At 38.9% G+C, this 22,582-nt stretch overlaps 1 protein-coding gene across 3 annotated transcripts in view; it reads right to left on the bottom strand.

The window, feature by feature from the left end:
* The window catches only part of pvrl2l (PVR cell adhesion molecule related 2 like), a 114,865-nt gene that overhangs the window by 60,139 nt on the left and 32,144 nt on the right, over positions 1–22,582 (bottom strand). For all 3 annotated transcript variants that reach the window (XM_072675518.1, XM_072675519.1, XM_072675520.1), the window contains exons 2-6: positions 12,247–12,356; positions 10,944–11,187; positions 8,550–8,843; positions 7,528–7,645; positions 5,528–5,676 (exon numbers count right to left, since the gene is read on the bottom strand). In XM_072675518.1, the coding sequence (XP_072531619.1) occupies positions 5,528–5,676; positions 7,528–7,645; positions 8,550–8,843; positions 10,944–11,187; positions 12,247–12,356 (915 nt within the window). The remainder of the gene's footprint in view (positions 1–5,527; positions 5,677–7,527; positions 7,646–8,549; positions 8,844–10,943; positions 11,188–12,246; positions 12,357–22,582) is intronic.

The raw sequence follows: 22,582 nt of genomic DNA, 5'->3' as shown, positions 1-22,582 counted from the left end.
AACTGTCCTTTAATATTATTGTGAACTGCAGTATGTGGAAACTTAACACTGTATTTTTCACACTTCACTTCATTTATAATTTATGGTTAAGCAAGACTTGCTAGCTGCACTAAAAGATGAGAATTGTTTCTCTCAAAATTGACTTTTTTTTTTTTACATTTTACAGTGTGATGATGAAAACTGTCTTGTCTAATCTGTACAGTTGCACAAGTACTTCCTAAAAGGGTGCATATACTATAAAATCTTTATAAAAGATTTTTGTGACACACTAAAAGGTTGGCTTTTTTGTTTTCACACAAACTAAAAATGTTTTATTTTTACCAACCCTTAAATCACAGCACAACATAGCTTTAGAGAAGTGGGCAGGATTACACTTTATATTTGCGTACAATCCGGTAATATAACTGCACCATGTCATTTCACATGCTTATTTCACTTTCAGTGAAGATACTGTATCTCTCAGCTTGTTCAGAAAATGTGTCCTTTTGTGGTGCCTTAAAGCACAAATTACACATCCCCACTGCAAGGAGAGCCCAGGAGCAAGATTTTCTATTGTGTTACTTTAAATGAAAACTGTAGTGTAGGATTATCAAGCTCATTATGCACAGAATATCCATTATGTCTGCGATCATGAAATTAATCTTTTTATCAAAACATAAAATTAAAATGACTGAATCTAGCGGTTACATTTACAGTATGTGTCACAATGAATAGAACATCTGTGCCTGCTAAAAAAAAAATCACTTGGTTGAAAGATGTTCCCACACATTTAACCATGCTTAATATCAAACAGCATCATAAATTTCTCCACACAACGAAAACACACTAGGCCTGGTGAAACACTTCATAAAAAGAGGGATTTGAATCCTATTTAGAGAGAGCAAATGCTCAAGATGGATGGTAGCCAGCAGCCAGGCACTCTTGGCAGCCATCTTTCTGACATTTCACTTAATTGTAGCAAGGCAATATCTCTCTACCTGTCTTTCCCTTTGTCTGTTCTTCCCCAGTTTATGTCTTGCTGAGCTGCAGGCTGAACGTGATAAGCCTCAGCCAGGTGTGGGTCTGCTCTGGTGTTTCTCTCACCTTATCTCAGGCACTGAACTCAGAGGGCGTATCCATGTAGACTAAGGATAATATACAGGATTTGGCAATGTAGGATCCAAGCACTTTTTTGGCAGTTGATCTGGCTACTAATGCCAAACCAGAAAATCAGAGACTGATTTGTTGAGGTTTGGACATGGTCATCACAGGCCATGTTACTGCTGTTGCACATGCAAACAATTTTAGCATTAGCTAATTGCTCCAGAAAATGTCAAAAGCGCTTCTACTGTCTAGGGGCCATTACAGAGACTAGCCACCTTAAACAGTGAAAAAAAGGAAGACTAATTTGCATAGAGAGAGCCTTTACAATACTATGTCGTATATGGGAAAGAGTTTTGAGCACTATAGACAGGAAACATTTATTTCAGTGGGGCCCACATGCTATGGTGTCAATTTGTGGTTTGGTGTAGAAGGAAGTATAGCTTTTTACGGTGCAAAAAAAGAACTTTTTCCAAGAACAGCAACAGAACAGGTTGTGTATGTTCTGAGACAGAAAGAAGTATGTGTCAATGTTTTGTGTATGTTTCTGCTGTCATAACAAAACCTTGATCTTCCAAATTATACCTTTAAAAATAAAAGAAATAAAATTGTAAATCAAAATCATTAAAATGTATTTAGTAAGAAAGATTTTAATTTGCATCATGAAAGACCAATTCTGTTGGTTGATTTGTCAGGAAATGTTTAAACAATATAAAGGAGTTGAAATTATCAAATGGTAAAAAACCTATAACATATTTTGACAGAAATGTGGTATTTGTATTAACAATATTGAGAGGTAATATAACTGAACATATAAAATTTGTTTTGTAATTGTTCTTTCTTCTTTCTGAAGGCCTTAGAGAGCTCTTTGGATCTCACTATGATGATACCACTCACTACAACAATCAAGAGCAAACCAAACTAAATGTCTAAAGTTTAAATAACAATAATCCTCAAAAAAACCTAACCATGTTCTAATCATCTGCAGCTAGTGTGCTGCACCTGATTCTGATGTTAGACTTTTTTATTAGTAAAGAATGTGGGGGTGTCCTAACTCGTTCCCCCACAGGAATATTGCATTTTACTAATGATTTTTAAATTACATTTCCTCAGTTTTATGCGTTTAGTTATATTGCCTCCATCTCTCAATAGTGTTAAAATTAAGATTAACTGTCCATGTGTTTTAAAAAGACAACTCTTAATGGATGTCCTCATTTTTTCACATAACAATAAAAATCCACACACACTGAATAGTTAAAAATGCTTTTTGGTATAAAATAGGTGGCTAGGTCCACAAAGCGAATCAGGCTCACCCTATCTGCCCACCTGCATCCCCCCCCTCCCCCCCACCCCTCCCTGTCAGTGACATCCACAATTGGCAAATCAGGACAAAAGAACAAGATCAGAGTTTCCACTGAAACAACCCCCCCCCCAAAAAAAAACAAAACAAAACAAAACACTGTTTCCTTTGCTTTTTCTATTGACATGGTGACTAGGGATGGGGTGACTTCTCAGCAAGCACCAACATCAGTGTGCTAGCTCTGTGTCACCCAGGTCCATTTTCCCCCCTCTAAAGCTTTTTTTCTTTTCAAGTAAAGCAAAAAAAAATCTCATGACTTGAAGGGAATTCAGCACAAAAGGTCTCTTCTTGAAAAACATGCTTTACAACTCCAACTGACTTTCTTGTACTGGCTGGGCCAGCAGACCCATGGGGAGGGAGGTGGTATACTGCAGGCACAGAGACGTGGGCAAGACAGAGAGCAGGGAGCTTTTTGGTTCCACTTGCATCAGTTCTAGCACAGCGCATGCCCCACCAAGCTTCATTATGGCAGGATATTTGTGTGTGTGTGTGTGTGCACCTACACATGTCTCTTAACAGCCATTACAATCATAGTATACAATCCTTAATATCTGACAAGTAAACACCACATGCAAACACATGTGGACCACACTGTTCAAGTCTGTAGTCCTTTTTTGTAAAGTTAAGAGGTTAAGAAACAATATTTAGCGATTTGATACATTATCTCTGTCTTCACATTCAAACGAGGCCAGTTGATACAAAATTTCAGTTTGTGTAAGCAGACTAAAACAACATCTGGACTTGCAGATTCACTAAGCAGTCACTTAGCTTATGCCATGCTCAACATAAATGTGTTTTTTGGGTTGGAAGAGTGGGTATACAACTAACACTGGTGGGGGTGGGTGGAACTGTGTGCCAGCCTTTGTGTGAGTGTGTTTAGGTAGAGGGGTTGCTGAAGTATCAACTGTACCCTGCTACTGTCATCAGAGGGGAAAAAAGAACCCATTGATGGAACAAGAGCGGCTTGCTTTGCCCACCTCCCACACCTTTGTGTTACAGTGTGCCTACAAAGCGTCTTTGTTCTTCCACAAGACAATCGAAAGCTCCAAAAGGATTCCCACGGATTCTAAATGCGGCCCTCACACTTGCTTTGGCACAAGGAGGTGCCAGCAGCACTGACGCTAGAGAGCTTTTTTCGCTAGTGCTAACGCTTAATGGCTAAGATTGAAACAGAAGACTGACATTTCAGGTGACTAGACCACCTAGGGGGTGTGTTTTGGACTAGTGCTTTTAGGGATGTGTGTCTATACGTGTGCCAGTGTGTGCCAATTCTTGAACACAAAAAGAGAACTGCTTTAATGTTGACAACATTTACAATGAGCAAATCTGCACTACTGCATGCAGAGGACGAGAAATAAAACATCCCAGTTCCTTATTAGAAAAACAGAAACGGAACAAGAAATACATAGCAATTCTATGGATGTCAGGCATAAGGAAGGAAAATAAGGGGGATTAAAAAAAAGAGGGAAAAATAAAAGATAACCCGGCAAACTGGCTCACACCAACCAATGTCCCATACAAAACTGCCTTTGTAGGAAAACATACAAAATTTGGTTACAAGTACTTAATAACTAGAAAACCAACCACCATGTGCATTAATTGGGTTACTAGAGTCTGCCCAATATAGTCTGCCTTGGTTTTTGTTAAAACAGTGAAGCCTGACATAGCATATTACAAGACAATACCATGTTTGTCTGTTATCAAATACATGAGGAATGTGTGTATACAATATATGAACAAAAGTATTGGGACCTCTTAATCACTGAATTTAAGTGTTTCCATTCAGTTCCATTGCCTCAGTTGTATAAAATCAAGCACCTAGCCATGCAGTCTGTATTAACATCAGCGCAAAAACTGTGTCAGGAGATTAATGACATGGATTTCCATGGCTGAGTAGCTGCATGCAAGCCTTACATCACCAAGCACAATGCCAAGCATTAGATGGAGTGGTGTAAAGCACACAATCCCTGGACTCGGAAGCAGTGGAACTGTGTTGTGTTTAGCGAATGCCAGGAAAATGTTACCTGCCTGACTCCATTGTGCCAACAGCAACGTTCGGTGGAGAAGGGATAATGCTATGGGGTTTCAGGGGATGTACTAGGCCCCTTTGTTCCAGGCCAGACACTTATCCAACATAGCAAAAACAGACAAACTCCAAAAATGTTGTAGAAAGCTCTTCCAGAAAAAGTAGAAGCTATAGTGGAAGTTCTAGCTGCAAAGGTAGGACGACCCCATATTAATGCTTATGGATTTATAATGGGATTTGTAGGTGTTTGATCTTGTAGGTGTAATATGTAGCTGTCCCATTACGTTTGTCCATATATTGCATTTGTACATGTGTACAGTGCTGTGAAAAAATTACCAAGCCCCTTTCCTAAGTCCCAATATGTTCTATTTTTGCATAGTCATCAATCTATAAGGACAACACAAGTATAAACACAATGCAGCCTTTAAATGATCATTCCATTCAAAATACATATCATTCATGTGAAAAAATTTTACTACTGCCACACCTCTTCGATATGAACATCAGTTCAATAGAACCAGCCTGGCAATGGGAAGTAGTGTAAACGATCTCAAAAAGCAGCACAAGATGCCACATTCTAGAGTCAAAAGGGAAAGCTTTTGAAAGACATGCAACAGTTACATTTGGCATAAAGTCAACAACACATTCCACCATAGGAACATCATACATTTGGCATACAGGTGGTATTGATTTTATAGTGGTAAACAAGTCCATCTCTAAATAGCACAAAAGAAACAATCTTAAGGTTTCGAGGTGGCCAAGTCAAAGGGCCAGAAATTAATTAACAGTGATGTAAAAGACTAATCACAAATTATTGCAAGAATTGCAAGAAACTGCCACATGTGACACAATCACTTGTTAGGTTAGGTTAGTTGGGGGGGTAACATTGGTAACATAGGTTTTGATTTTAAAAGCTGCATTGTGTGTTGTTTTTATGTTGTATGAAAATTACTTGTATGATCTGAAGCATTTAAATGTGATAAATATGCAAAAACTGAAGTTTTTTTACAGCACTGTATGTGTTTGATATGTTCTCATTTTATGTTTCTTTCACTACTCACCGATGACTGAAGCAGTAAGATGACTCTTGCTTGATCCTAGACTATTTTTTGCCTCACAGATGAAGGTGGTGTTCACACTCTCATCCACCTTTTGCACCAGCAGCCTGTTCTGATCCACTCTCACTGTGGGCGGCAGGTTTCCTGACACACTAAGAACAGATAAAGCAGCACTTAAAGAAATGCTCAATTCTCACAGCCAGAATAATGGATTTAGTTTAATAGTCAAATACTTAATACAAAGGATTGAAAAGCGATAATTACCATCAACGTGAAATTGGTACAAAATAAGAATTCACAAATAAAACTGTCAAAGTGAAAACTAAATTCTGCAAAGTAATGTCAAATAAATAAAATATATAATGTAAAATAAGTAACTACATAACTATTCACCTTTATAATCACCTTTAAAATGACTGACCTAATTTAAAAGAGGTCCAAGCCATTGGTACTAGTTGTACTAGTCAAGTTCAAGTTGTCAAATTGTGTGGAGTGGTCTTTTGTTTTTATGGCATATTTGTGGCCAGAAATACTTATTTACCAATGACTGGAAGTTCCAGACAGGTGTCTTTATACTAGTCACTTGAGATACAGTTACTTAGTGATCTATAATTTAGTGATCTCCATTCAATTAACTGTCAGAACACTTGTAATAATTGCCTGGACATCTGTTGAGTTTGGTCAAGGGTGAATATTTAAGCACTAATTTATTTTACATTATATATTTTTATTTAATATATATATATATATATATATATATATATATATATATATATATATATATATATATGAAATTTTGTTTACTTTTACAGACTTTGTGTTTTGTAATTTTTTTAATTATATTGACCATGATTTATTTCTAAAAGCCATTAAAGGGGAAAACATCCAGGGAGGTGAATACTTTACATAGGTAGTTTATATAACTTAATAGGATTCATTTATTCATCAATTTTATTCTCTATTGTTGCAGCGCACTAATTAGGCTAGCCATTAAGCTAGGCTATAACAAATATCTCTTGGTCTCTGTTGGAGGCGACACACTGTCTGAGGAAAGTTCTAAGCATCCAAATTGTTGGGAAAATGTCATGTTTCCCGTAAGTACCTATAGCTGGATTGCAGAGTGTAACAGCACCTGGACCATTTGTATCTTGGTTACTCGTGTTAAGCAACTGACAACATGCGGGTGGGGGAGGTGAAGTCATACTGTAGCTTCGGTTTGTATTCAATTAAAATCTACTGACATTTATTTCACTGATCTCTGGGTGCAAAAGAAAGTAAACATCTCACAAAAGGGTTTGAAATTAAGTAAACATACATGACAACAAAGTAAAGCATTTGTTTAGCATATATAAATTTCCTTCAGGATCAATAAAGTGTCTGTCTGTCTGTGTAGCACTTGCAACAGATCCAGGATTCAGCAAAATGACTACTCTTCAGTCTTCACAAATTCAGACATATCACTGATCTGTTGTGTACTGTCACTCTGAATTACTTTGTTTACATGCAAACAATTGGATTATGCATAAGTTTTGCATCTTGCATTTTTTGTGTTTTAACTTATGATCTTCGCATTATTTAATTTATTGTATCATGTACTGTGTATTCTTGCCTTAGCTTTTGGAGACAACCTGCAGACACTGTTTATGACAAACAAGATAGTAGCTGCTGAGCTTTTAACCACGTATTTGTCAGCAGGCGATACATGTTTATCGCCTGCTTCACCTAATTAAATGTGAGCTTTTGTGCAACATGTGTAGCAGTGTTAAAGGGTACTGTGTGTTTTGCCCCAGAGTAGATGCAAAAAAAAATTGTCCATTGAAAAAAGAAAATCTCTCTCATCAGGCTACCAAGATTAGATTATTTATGGCACATAACAGACTGTCTAAGCATTCAAAGTAAGTATATAATTTATGATTTAGGAATTGTCAACAATTATTGGATTATGCACTTTACATGAAAGCCAACAAGAAATTGGGGGCTAAGGGCCCCCTAACGCAACTTACGTTGTCCAAGTAACATTTAAAACCTTGGGGTTGGCATCAGTATGGCAAATCAGTAATGCATCGGTACGACCCATATACCAGTTCTCATCATATCCCTCTATTCTGACAGTGGGGGCATCTGGAGAGAACAACAAAGACAGTTCAGTATCATTAGTACAGTATTTGACGAGGTTCAGTGCTTAGGAGGCTGACAGAGTTTGAACAGCACAAAGAGAGAAAGACAGTGTAAGAAAGACACAGAAAAAGACTTATGTCTTCAGCTAGGATAGACTTAGCTGGAACATGATTATGTGCAGCTGCGGCTGGGAAAGGAAGACTGTGAAACTAAAGATGGTCAAGCGTGTGCTGACATCCAAACAAAGCAGAGCAGCCAAACACTGAAGAGTGGGGTTTAAAATGTATTTGTACATATATTATATTAACGTATTTGAGTAAATTAAATAAAAAAACATGGATTTAAAAGACTTTAGAAAATAGGACAAGTGTGACAAACCATACACATGGTTAGTTACATACATATATAAATATATACACAGTTACGTATGTATGTAGGTACGTATATATGTACGTATGTACACTCTTAAAATGAAAGGTGCTACGAATGTTTTTTGAGCGATGCCATCCCTTTTTGTTCCATAAATTTCTAACAGATATGGGAGGGTAAAGAACCTCTACAGCAAGTAAAATAATCTATAACCCTTTAAAAGATTTTTGCACATTTTTGTTACACACATTATATTTACATTTAGATGACACTCTTATCCAGAGCGACTTACAATGTTACTCATATTACAGAGGTGGGCCAATGTAGTGTTCGCAGTCTTGCCTGAAGATTCTTATTGGTGTTGCAAAGCAAAGTCTCCCAGACTGGGAATCGAACCCCAGCCTCTCATTGGGAGGTAGTAGTGTTATCTACTGCAAATCTATTGGAATCAAAAGTGGTTCTTCTATGGCATCTTTATTGTTAAGAGTGTAGGGTTTTGTCCAAGACTGTTTGTGTGTGTGTGTGTATACAGTCTTACACTGCACCACCAGCTTCATGGTGAAGGTCTGCGGCCGGTCTTGTGTGCGCTGGCTGATCACACAGGAGAGATCTCGACCGTTGTCAGTAGATGAAGGAGCCATGTGGTACTCGCTCTTCACCGTCACTGTGCCATCTGACTCCAACTGAGACGTGCTGTTGTACTCACCCACGCCACTGGTCTCCCACATGATTGTTGCGGCGGGCTTCCCCTGCAGTGCCTCGCAGCGAGCCACCACTACCTTGGCACTGCTGGCCTGCACTATGACTGGGGTGGCAGAATTTTTAGGCTTGGCTGAGAGAGAAAGGCAAGGACAAAAATAAAAAGATGGATAAAGTGATGTCATAACAAAAAGACGACTTCTTTCAGTTTCTGAAAAAAGTTAGCCTAAAATAGTGCAGGTTCACTTGCAGCACAAAACCTTTTGTTTTGGGACTGCTGATAGGTAACTGAGCAACTTGCCTCCTGTCAGAATTTGTGCTCTTGTACAGAGAATTCTGCTTTTTGTTTGTTTTCTTTGGTCTACAGCTGGTGAAACACAGCGTGGATCTGTATAATAGCACCTCCACAATTCAAATTAGCCAGTTTGTGGATGATGTCATTTAAACAGCAAGTTGCAAATGAGAGCCGGCTGCACTTTTTGCTTCACAGTATAAAGTGATGGCAACATATAATGTGTAATGTACCTCAACCTTGTTTGCATCAAACAGTTGAACTCTCCTAAGCACACAGTACAATTCCCTTTTTCACGCATGTTAATGCACATCCAGGAACTACACACATAAAGACAAATAGACAATAGACAAAGACAATAGTGGATGTCTAAAAATTATCAAAAGAAGAAAGTGAATTTGACAGAAGAGAAAAAAATTAACTGGGGGGGGGGCACAAAAACAAGAGTGGAAAAAAGAAACGTCCTACACTTTTGTGATATAGTGAAGGGTTAACAAAAGGGGCCCACATGTTCAAGGTGTCAGAGCAGAACATGTGAGAGATGAGATTAATATACCATATATCCAACATTGTTTCAGTAGCATATTTACCTGTGTGAAGATACCCAATGGGCAGAAGTAGTTAATTGAATCTAATTTTCCCAATATGTAATGGTTTTATTCATGAATAAGACACTCCCAGTTAGACCTGGGCTTAAGATGGGCTGTATATGCAAGAAGCTGCACTCTGACTACATAGTTTTTGTCACAACAAATGCTACTGTCCTCTACAGCCTGAAGTGCGGTTAGCTAGCTGAAGAGTGGCGTTTTACCACATTGCAGTTTTAGCTGTCGACAGGCTTTAGCCAGTGGTCTGGGTGTATGCAAATTTTAGGGGGCATAAATGAAATGAGCCAAGATTATTATGTCACAGTAGGCCTGTTTTACAGCCCTGTTTGTTTATTCTGGATTTTCTTTTTCAATGAAGAGACAACAGTGTTTCACAGTATGTCACTTCCATGTGTTAAACTGTCATTATCCAACTTTGCCAAGGTAAACACAGTTTTCCATTCTAGGACACATTTAAATTTCTGAAGAAAGGACCAGGTTCAAGTTCACATCCTTTTTCTATATCAGGTATGTATTACATCTGATTGGAAAAATGTATACAAATAAAAGAAAACATTTTCATGTGCATTTTCTTTTTCTCCCTTTTTCAATTGGTCTTGGAGTTATTTTATTTTGCAATCAACACCCGGGTAGAACAAGCGTTATTTCCTTCAAGAAAGTGTGGTCTGAAGCAGACCTGCGACAAGGGTACTCATAAAGTACAGTTCTCATAACCGACATGCTGGATGCAGGAAAAATGGTCAGGCATGAAGACCTGAGTGACTTCACTGAAGACCTAAGCCAAATTGTAATGGCCAGATGACTTGGTCAAAATGGCAAAGCTTGTGGGTGTTTCTGGTGAGCTATCGTGGGCAACTACTGACAGCTGCACAAATACCAGCGAGTGTTGGGCACCCCATGCTTATCAATATGTAAGTTCAACCAACAACCAGTGATGTTCCTACATGAGGATAACATCATGACCCATAGTGCATAATGCTAAACCCTGTCCACTGTATGGACTGGACTTTGGGGTAAAAAAAAAAAGGTTGCCTGGTCTGATGAGTCCAGTTTTCTTTTACACACTTAGATGCCCTGAAATTCACACCAGGTGCACAGTGGCTCAGCAGTGCAACTGACAGGAGTTAAAGGGTCTGATAGTAATGACCTGGTGTCACATACCATAGCACTTTCATGAGTCTAGTAAAGTAAGATGTTTTGGTGGCATGCAGATGACCATCAGCATATTAGGTATATTATATACAACAGTAAATGTGCTCAAAATTGGTTCATATGATATGCATCATATAAAGTTAATAAAGTGCTAAGTGTCTCAGTAATGTAAACAGCTTACCAAGCATGATGAGTGTGGTAGTTCCCTGTTCATTTCCACTAGGGTAAGTTGCATACTCGCAGGTATACCTGCCAGCATCAGACATTTTCACATTGTTAATTCTAATGGAGGGGTACTCCAAAGAGGCTTGGGTGAATTGGACACGTCCTTTGAAGGCCAATGTGGGGAAACTTTCACCATACGTGGGGTGGAAAACCGCTATGTTTTCTCTCTGACCTTCAGTTGCTTCAAAGATCCATGAAACCTGAAAGTCAAAAGCAATTCTAAAGGAACTGGAAGACATTAGGAATATCCTGATCCAATCCAGTGGAGCAGGGCCAAAACCAGCATGCGTGTATAGATCAGGACTCCTGTTTGGAACCCCTTTGTTTTCACTTTGCTCTGGTAAAGTGCCCTTTTAACCACCATTAATTATGCCCCATCTGCAGCAGTGAAACAAGAAAATTCAGACAAAGACGTTCTGACACTTCCTAATCATCATAATGCATCAGTTCTGGTCGCATAAACAAACACATTAGTGTTTATTTATATATTATGAGCCATGTTTAAAGCTCCGTACACACACAAACTGAATTCTGAATTTAAGTTAGTAAAAGCACTGTGCTGTTCATGGAATACTCTTTGACTGTTATGTTGCTTAGAAATATATGTCTCCCATTAATGAACTACATGGGAAATATCTCAAAATCCTGGCTTTCTGTGGCTTGTAACAATTACTTTTTTGTTTCTTAGTGACTCTCAATGTATTTTGGTCAACAATTAGATCATGTAGTGAACTACAATGTTTACCATATATTACAAGTGCATTGTGGGAGATTGTAGTGCCCTCAAAATCACATTCACATTCCACTTTACAACTCGGAAGGATGTGAACGAACAGGGATGCTTTTCGGTTACAGCCTACGACTTCTGAAACAATGTCCTTTGAACAGCTTAAGACTGGTTAGGGCCTTATTATGCTCTTCAGTTCTACAAGATGTTGAAAACTTCCTTTAAGATTAACATTAAGATTTGGACATGGTGTCCCATCCCTAATGTGTTATATTATATTCAAATCTGGTGACTGGGAATGTCAATTGCTGGATGTGTTGTGAGCTTACTGACTGAGTGCATCACTAATTTACTCACTGAGTCACTTCCTAGAACATGGAGACCAAATTACACACTGGCTAAAGAACAAACTGACAGACTCCATTACTGACTGTCTGACTTTATCTCAGACTGACTGCCAGCACTTAAATACTTCGCTTACTAAACAACAAATGTTCATATTAATTGACAAATGGAGAAATACTGTCAGTACTTGTGTGAGTTTAGTAGTTCCCGGGTTGGCAAATTGGCAGCGCAGATCAACAGATTCATTTGGGTAAGCCTCCACCTCAGGCAGCACCCGCACACGCTGACTCCAAACCACTGCAGGGAGAGAAGAAGAAATATTAAACATCACAGACACAAATTTACAGCAAATCAGAACCACATTCAAAACACTTGCTCATATATACTCTTAATTATCTTGCTAATCAGAGCCACATTGCTGTGCTTGAAGCAGTCCAAGGTTTGGCTTCTGTGATGACTGAATCAAATAAGCCAGCGAGTGCAGCCTCAGACTCATTAGAAACTCATAAAAAAATCATAAGAGCACTTCTGCCTTACATTTGATAATTGAATTTAGCCCCTGGTGAACCACAACAGGACACATATTTTGCTTTGACAACCCGAAATTGCAAAAGAAAAAGCACACTCCTCTTACCCTCAAAGAGTACTGTTTTCAATATTTAGTCATGTTCTCAAAGATTATAACAAGATCAGTTTTAATTTCACTCATATGACAGCACTATAATCAAAGGAGAACCTTGATCTTCACCATTTGTTTTAGAAATGATTAGTAGCAATCACAAAGGAAAGGCTAAAATAAAAGCTAATTTTACACCATCAAAACAAAGTTTGACAACCAGTACACATAGGCTGTGGGTAAAAATTCTAACTGCATTCATGCATTCCTTTCTTTTTTTATGAGAGCACCATAAAATAAGAGCTACAACACTTGTAGTAGTTTCTGTGTTCATTTATGCAGCTTTTTTTTACTAGACACATACCACAAGAAGCACATCAGCACAACAAGTGCTTTCAAGTATTTTTTAGGTTTACCTATAGGTACTGGGTGGTATACATAAAACTTAATATTAGATTTTTAATTTCACAGTAAGACAATCAATAATGATATCTAAAGGAATGTTTTGGAACCAACATAAATTTTTACATGGTATAGAAACAGCAATAGAAACAACACAAATTGTGAATGCTCCATAGCCTAGCATCCATATACCTGCGTGACCTGCACTGGCATTCTTCAGAGTGAAATTTGGCATAACATCTGTTGTCTAAAATAGATGTCCCCAGCATTCAGATACAGAGCAAAGATTTATTGCAAGTCTGTGTGACCTAAATGCTAAATGAGGACATGGATGCAATGTGAGTGGGTGAGAGTTTTCATTGCATGCTCCTGTAGTCACCTGTAGTCATTGCATGCTCCTGAGGCACTCCCTCAGCTACTGGAGTCAAAGGCCATCAAACAGCATGAGGGCTACTGGAGGAGTGCACTCAACACACTGACTCCATCAGCTACTGGCTCAGTCCTGACTAGAGCATGTGATTAGGCACACGCAGCATGCAGACAGTCACACACAAACACACACAAACACACACACACAAACCACCTGCTGCAACAAATTTAATGGACAAATACATTTTAAGCACTATGAGACTTTACACTGCAATAGGTAGGTTAGATACAGTGCCCTCCATAATTATTGGCACCCCTGGTTAAGATGTGTTCTTTAGCTTCTAATAAATTGAGTTTTTTTCTAAATAATATAGGACCACGATGGAAAAAAAGAGTAAAATCCAACCTTTAACTCAAGTAAATTTATTAAGTAGGGAAAAAATCCCACATTAAGAAATAATTGTTTAACATCAAATCATGTGTGCCACAATTATTGGCACCCCTGATGTTAATACTTTGTAAAACCCCCTTTTGCCAACAAAACAGCACCTAATCTTCTCTTATAATGTTTCACAAGATGGGAGAATACAGATAGAGGGATCTTTGACCATTCCTCTTTGCACAATCTCTCTAAATCATCCAGCGACCTGGGTCCTCTCCTCTGCACTCTCCTCTTCAGCTCACCCCACAGGTTTTCAATGGGGTTGAGGTCTGGGGACTGAGATGGCCATGGGAGGAGCTTGATTCTGTGTGTGGTGAACCATTTCTGAGTAGATTTGGCCATATGTTTTGGGTCATTAACTTGCTGAAAGACCCAGTGACGACCCATCTTCAGCTTTTGGGCAGAAGCCACCAGATTTTGTTTTAAAATGTCCTCGTATTTCAAAGCATACATGATAACAAGGTTCCCAGGGCCTTTGGAAGAGAAACAGGCCCACAGCATCACTGATCCTCCCCCATATTTCATAGTGGGCATGAGGTGCTTTTCTGCATACTCAGCTCTTGTGTTACGCCAGACCCACTTAGAGCATTTGTTGCCAAAAGCTCTATCTTAGTTTCATCTGACCAAAGCACACGGTCCCAGCTGAAGTTCCAGTACTGCTTAGCAAACTCCAAACGTTTGCATTTATGATTGTGAGTGAGAAAAGGTTTTTTCTGTGCATGCCTCCCAAACAGCTTGTTGGCATGCGGATAGCGCCTGATGGTTGTTTTGGAGACTTTGTGACCCCAAGAAGCTACCATTTGTTGCAATTCTGTAACAGTGAGCTTTGGAGACCTTTTTCTTTCTCTTATCATCCTCCTTACTGTGCGTGGTGGCAAAATAAACTTGCGTCCTAGTCCAGGCTTGTTTACCACTGTTCCAGTTGTTTTAAACTTCTTAACAATTCCTCTGACAGTAGATATGGACAGGTGTAGGTGAGTGGCTATTTTCTTGTATCCATTGCCTGACATGTGGAGGTCAACACACATCTGCCTTACTTGAATGGTATGTTCCTTTGTCTTTCCCATGTTGAAGAGAAATGGCCTCTGTGTCACGTCATATTTATACCCCAGGGAAACAGGAAGTTGTGAATCAACTTTGTAAACTACTGTAGAATTGACAGAAATACTTTAATTACATTTATTTTTTCCCCTTAAAATTCACTTGAGTTAAAGGTTGGATTTTTACTAATTTTTCCATCGTGGTCCTATATTATTTAGAAAAAAACTCAATTTATTAGAAGATAAAGAATCTTAACCAGGGGTGCCAATAATTATGGAGGGCACTGTAACTATACTGCACAGAAAAGTATTCACTCGCCCATCCAAATAATTGAATTCAGGTGTTCCAATCAATTCCATGGCCACAGATGTATAAAACCCAAGAACCTAGGCATGCAGACTTCTACAAACATTTGCGAAAGAATGGGTTGCTCTAAGGAGATCAGTGAATTTTAGTGTAGTAAAGTAAAAGGATGCCACCTGTGCAACAAATTCAGTCATAAAATTTCCAAGCAACTAAATATTCCAATGCTACTAAATATACCAACTATCAGTGGTATTATAGTATTATAACAAAGTAAAAGTGAATGGGAATGACAGCAACAACAGCCACATAAAATGACAGAGCGGGGACAGCTGATGCTGAGGCGCATTGTGTGCAGAGCTTTCTGCAGAGTCAATCACTACAGACCTCCAAACTTCATGTGGCCTTCAGATTAGCTCAAGAACAGTGCATAGAAAGCTTAATGGAATGGGTTTCCATGGCCGAGGAGCAGCATCCAAGCCTTACATCACCAAGTGCAATGCAAAGTGGTGGATGCAGTGGTGTAAAGCTGGACGTGTGAAAACACAGGAGCAGTGGAGATGTGTTCTCTATGTTTGACGGTTGCCAGGAGAGCGGCACTTGTCTGACAGCATTTTGCAAAGTGTATTGTTTGGTGAATGGGAATTATGTTGTGGGATTTATTTTTCAAAGGTTTGGTTTGGGCCCTTAGTTCCAGTAAAAGGAACTCCTAATGCTTCAGCATACCAAAAAATTTTGGTCAATTTCATAATGCAAACTTTGCAGGCACAGTTTAAGGGATGGCTCCTTCCTGTTCCAACATGACTGCGCACCAGTGCACAAAGCAAGGTCCATAAAGACATGGGTGAGTGAGTTTGGTGTAGAAGCACTTGAGTCCTAACCTCAACCTCAACACGATTTGGGATGAATTAGAGCTGCGAGTCAGGCCTTACAAATGCTTCTGGAAGAATGGTCATAAATTTCCATAATCACACTCCTAAACCTTGTGGAAAGCCTTCCCAGAAGAGCTGAAGCTATTATGGCTGCAAAGGGTGGCCCGACATCATATTAAACCCTACGGATTAAGAATGGGATGTGCAAATACATTTGGCAAGATAGAGTATCTGAAACAAATCTGTGTGGTGCACAAAATACAAGGAAAAACAAAAATATTATCCTAAGTTTTGTTGTACCTATGTCCTCTTGCTCTGTGAGTTTGGTATGTTTGGTCAAGTCAAGTCAAGTCAATTTATTTGTATAGCGCTTTTTACAACTGTTGTCATCACAAAGCAACTTTACATAATTAGTAAAAGACAGAAACAAAAAAAATAATAATGTAAGACATGAAGGATCAAAGACCCCCAGTGAGCAAGCCAACGGCGACAGTGGCAAGGAAAAAACTCCCTCAGAGCTGGAGGAAGAAACCTTGGGAGGAACCAAGACTCACAAGGGGGACCCATCCTCCTCTGGTCAGAGCTATTTAAACATTATTGATAAAAATGACCAATGTCAAGTGTTAAAGCTGTTTTTGAGCCTGGGAGCGGTCCAAAGCACTGATCTCTGGTCCTTCTGAAATCGGTGGTCTGGGGTTTCACTTACAGTGAACTCTGGTGCATTCCGTGGCAGGTATGGAAGCTATCTGCTCCTGGTGCCACATGTGGTGTTGGGTAGTTGGTTCATTTTATCATGACTGCTTCAACTTATCGACTGCAATACCTTCTCCTACCAGAACGGCTACTTGTTTGCAGGTGTTTTGGAATGGTGAAAAGCCATGACTCCAGAAAGCTCTGTTCTTCACTGCTTGAGTGATTATATCCAAGAAAATAATGTAAAGCAATGAACAGATCAACCTAGGTCCTGTGCAGAAAAGAGGCATTTGAAATTAAGCAATCGATCCACGGTTCATATGAAATTCCATTGTGTGAAAGCAAACCTGTTACAATGAGCTCCTCCTCCAAGCAAGCCTAGAATCGGACCTGGGTGCGTGCTTATGTCTTCAAGACAAATGTGAAAACGCCCCACATATATTGAGGATATTGTCATTACAAACAGTGTAATTGGTCCCGGTTTATTGGATGAAGTGCAATCATATGTATCGTATCGCCTTTAAAAATAGTGATATAATATTTTTACCATATTGCCCACCCCTAGTTATTATTAACTTAGTTAGCATGATTACATCCTGTTCACCATAGAATATGATAAAGCCAGACTAACTAAAACCCCATATAAGCATTTTGAAAATGACTCAGATCGAGGGACTGGTGTTTTCTCTGTGGTGTTGGTTCCTTAACTCTCTTACTAAGCCAGTCTTTGCTTTGGCAGCTTGACCACCGATTAAATGAGTATCAGACAGCCCAGTGCAGCTGCTGTTGACTAACTGACAAATATTGACAATAAAAACTCAGAACGAACTACATTGGAGTGACAAGAAAGGCGAAATGTGACAGGTTATGTCATGTTCTCGTAGCCAGCTAGATAGTTGGCTTAGAGAAGTTGGCTAGCCAACAGGCTAAACATCACAGCACAGGCGGTGTTCAAGCCAAGTGAGGCTCAAACTACACACATTTAGAAAATTAGGCCTCATACCTGACAGCACAAAGTCAAGTAAATTTTAGTCTTAGGGATGTTTTGAATGTGGCAATTTTAAATGTACATTAATAAGCTGTTTTGGTGTACAGAAACTTGGCACACCAGAAACGTCATCATTTTAAAATACTGTTCCCACTTGGAAATAGTCACACTTTTTATAGACAGGTACCCTATTACCATCCCTACATGTGGTTCAGTCAATCAGATCTTAAAGCCGGACATATCCATCTTCCAAATAAATGAATAACTGCAGTGATGAAAAAAATGAGCTCAACACCATGGTAGGCATCCCATAACCACGGTATTGAAGTAATATGATTATCATCACAGCCTTCCGCGTCAGTCATTGTAACACACACAGGCCATTTTACAATTTCATTTGTAGTGTAAGCCCATTGATAATGTTGAATGCCCTGTGCTTTGTGAAGGCCATATCAAGTGCAAGTCAGTCACTGAAGCAGAATGTCCGCCTAAGGAGCATAATGGCCTGTCAGACCAGCACCATTGAGAAAGACATCAAGACAGAGAGCAGATAAGCTCACTCCTCTTGCTCTCTATCTGTCTTTGTCTTGCCCAGGGGAGGGCAATATGGCAAAATATATCACCATACTTGATGTTTCTTCACACTTATAAAATAATAAACTAATAAATTGTTGCACTACATTAAAATAAATGAGACTAGTTACTCTGAAACATGCAGTCATTGTCCATGTTCTTATTGTACTGACAACATTCAAAATACACTCAGAACATGCGTTCACAGCACACATTTATCACAAGAACAACTGCACCGCCTCCCACACACTGCCATGACTTAGTTACTGCATCCTCTTTTTCTGAGCCACAAGACTTATTCACAATGAACAGTCTGTCAAGTAAAAATTTAAGACATGTACATTTTACTTGCTCTGGATTTGGTGTTGATATGCCAGTTGTCCTTGAGCTATTTGTACTAATTACAATACAGAACATTACAAAACAGATGGCATGTCTATGGACTGCTAACATGCTTCACATGTGAATGACAAAAAAGTGCTCATGTGCTAGTATGAGAACTTTTTTATGATGAACATCACACAAAAGCCGTATTAAAAAAGTCAAAACTCCACGTTATGTTTAAGTGCACAAAGAGTCTCACAGTTACTTGTAGACTGATGATGCAGTTTTTGCAATCAAGACTAAGAACAGCAAGATTGATAGCACAGAAATCATTTTTCTGAAAATAAAGCTATGTTTATTTAGTATTAGGAAACCATGAAAGTATTGATAACAGTGAATACTTCCATGCCGCCTATAAAATATTTTTCACCGCTTGTCACACTGCCATAAGTAGGTATTGTCGGTGCAAAAAAGAACAGACCCTTAAAAGTAAGTGCTTTTATAGTATATACAAAACAGGTTTTAGTTCTCATTTATGGTTCTCAGTTCTTATCCTGATCCTGATCCAAATTTTCATGGTTTAACTGGAAAGTCCAATTACATTCTGTGGCCTTTTCCTTCATGTTTATATTTTATTTTATTTTACATTAAATACAAAAAATATATATTAACACAAACAAAATCCATTTTCATATATGATCCCACTCTGGGCATGTGTATATATCATATCATTTTTCACACTTGTATCATGCACTGGAAGCTGCTTTAAAAGGTGTTTGAAACATCTTTTCTCATATTTATAAGTATTGGGACAGCCACAAATTTTTAATGTGGCATATCTCAAACTAGGTTTTTTTTGTGGAGGACATGGAGCGTGTGAACATTACATATCCAGCTAACAAATCCAGGGACACACACCCGGTTCACCTCAGGATTTTTAGACCAGCATGGGAAACTGTGAAATAAGCAGGACTGAAAAATTGAAAAGTGAAAATATCTCTAGAACCCCAAAATGTTTTGAAAACTTTATATAAAGAAAAATATTTTCAGCAAAGCAAAATTAACCCAATACAAGTGCCTTTAAATGTGTTCAATGTGTTAGATTTTAAACTCACTATTTTGTCTGCTCGGCCTAACCCCCTCCCTTAGATAACCGATCTCTGCAAAATGACGATGTGCATTTCTGAGGCATTTCTCGTGCTTCTTCACCTCAAGCTCATCCTGACACATAAGTGCTAAGGCTTGGAAGAACGGCACAGTTTTTTATGAGGAGAGAAAATAATTAGCACAGTGGTTGTATCTGCCCTGTCGCAAATTTCACAGGAAAGCGCAGTGTACTGAAACACGGCAAAGCTGACAATTTACAGAAGAAGATCATGTGTAAATCATTTGTAATAATTACAGAGGAAAAATGTATGATACAGAAATACACTGTTGGAGTTTTACTATTCGTCTCTAAAACACATCCGTAGTCCATTTAAATCAGTACAGAAAGAAAGCTAGATCAACGATATTGTGGCTTGATCGACAAATTCCTTACAGGGGAGAATGAGTCTGCAAGCGCGAAAAACAGAGTGCCATGATGTATCTCATTAAAAAACATACAGTGACAGGCTGAGATTTTCTCCTACCTTACAAATCATCATGACCAAAAAGGAGCTAGTGAAGTGCATAATTGCAAAGAGTTGTGCCACAAATAAATAGTGAGGTATTGCAAAGGACAGGCAACACACTGCATGACCCTGATGTTTTCAGCTGGTCCAGTGACACACACCACACACACAAACAATCCATTAGCTCAGCAGGTACTACAAATTCTGTCTAAAGCCCAAAGAGAAAGATTAGACCAAGGCCAACTTTGCTCCCACTCTCATTTTCCTCTTTTTGAGCCAACTCTCCCTCATCCACTTCAGCTACCCTACACTGCCACTGAGGCTTCCCTCTCCGCTTCCAAATATCACACGTTCCCTTTATAACGCATTATCACACCCTCTGACTCATCGCCCTGTTTTCTCCAGGCCTAACTCCCTGTTGCCTCTCGCTACCTACTAATCTTCCTCCCTTTATCTCGCCTCTTTCAGTCTCTTCGTCTTTCACTCGCACACCCCCTGCCAGACTGACACACAAGGGGGCCCACCCCTGGATTCCGACTAGTACTAGAGGATTCTCTCACACACACACACACACACACACACACACACACACACACACACACACACACACACCCTAAATGTGTGCCCCTCACTCTCCTGCTTCTGCTTTGCTGTCTTCTCTTTTGTCCATGTGATGCACCCTCCAAACCCCCCCCGTCCCCCCTCCACATGCCCCCAATCTCAAGGTCATGCCAACTCCCAGTCATCCCGTGGCATTCTTCTGTCTCGCTTTCATCTTTATCATTCCTCCTCAATCTGTCTCCCTCCTTTATTTCACTTTTTACTCATTTTTACTTTCATCTTGTGGGTTTCTTAGAATTATTCCTTTTATCTTTTTTCCTTTATCCAGTAGTCCAAGCGGACCTCTTGCTACTCTGCTCTGCCACTCACCAGCATCACAAACTACTCCTTTTCACTCCTTTCCTCCATTGTTAGTAATCATATAGACCATTTTAATTCTTTGTTCTCTTTACACAGAGGCTTTAACACTTAAATGTAATATTCATTTTTTAATCCTAGAGTGGTAAAATACCAGTAATATGGTATACCACAGTATTTAAAAGTTACAACAGTATTACTGATTGGTGGTGTCGTGCTGAAAACAGATGGGAAAGCAAACTAGGCATTGGAATGGATCCAGTATAGGCTTTTAAAGGCCATTCAAGTTCTGATTCTTATTTTGGTCGTAGTGCCCTCTAGTCTAAGCACCCTCTAGAGTTTCCTCTGGGCACCATTAACAGGCATGAGTTTCAGCTGCTGCAGTGAAGAACCTCTCAGAAGGTAACAAAACAGTTCAGAGTCTTCAGTGTGGAACTGTTTTACAGTGGAACATGAAACCTAACACAATATCTGTGAATCTTGTGCTTTGATTGTTCGTAGCATTATCGGTTTTTAGCATTTTTACAGATGTGTAAAAATTCTTTGTGCTACCCTCCTGTTCCATGTGCTCATTTTCTTTTAAACAACTACCCTAGACCTACCATAGACAGCTACATGTTTAAACACAACATGATCTGACACATTACAACTTTATGCCACCAGTTGCTCGACTTCACTCTCTCAGACACACATTAACACTTGTCCATAGCACAGCAGCTATACTCCATGAGTCATTCTACAAAACGGGAGCCATTTGCATAAAGAACAAACATGTGACAAAGTGTGTTTCCAAAGCATGACACTATTCATTCATTCTTGTTACCATGATATAAATTACTTCTATTTTGTAAAAAGTAACATACTATTAATTTCTTAGGTTTTTAATTTAGGAAATCACTATAAATGTAGGACCATCCAGGAATAGTTCCACTGATGATGCGAAGATAATATTTGCAGAAAGTATGAAAAAGTGAACCAGTCTACCTAGTCTACAATTACTACAGCTTTCTTTCATTTCAGGGAACTCCTTTTCAGTTTAAAGTAATAAACATTCTGAAGTCTACTTGGTCAAAAACAACAAACATAGTTAATTTTTACTATTATACACATAATATAGTTCATTTTGATTATTTTAACAGTTGTTTGGGTCTAAAGCCTTCTTCAGAGGGAATTCATTGGAACTGGGGAGGAAGTTAAAAGTTAACATGTGATGCAACTATTTTGTGTGTAAAAAAGTGTATAGTAAAAGTCTATAACTGTGAGTGTGTGTGTGTATGTGTATGCTGGCTGGGATCTTTCACCACTTTCTCCTTGGGGGACAGTGTAACAGCAGAAGCCCCATCTCCAGCCCCCTCGAGTGTGTGTGTGT

Source organism: Salminus brasiliensis, chromosome 3 (genome assembly GCF_030463535.1).
Source record: "Salminus brasiliensis chromosome 3, fSalBra1.hap2, whole genome shotgun sequence".
NCBI lineage: Eukaryota > Metazoa > Chordata > Actinopteri > Characiformes > Bryconidae > Salminus > Salminus brasiliensis.
The sequence above is the reverse complement of the archived record's forward strand: the minus strand, read 5'-3'. Positions and strand labels throughout refer to the sequence as shown.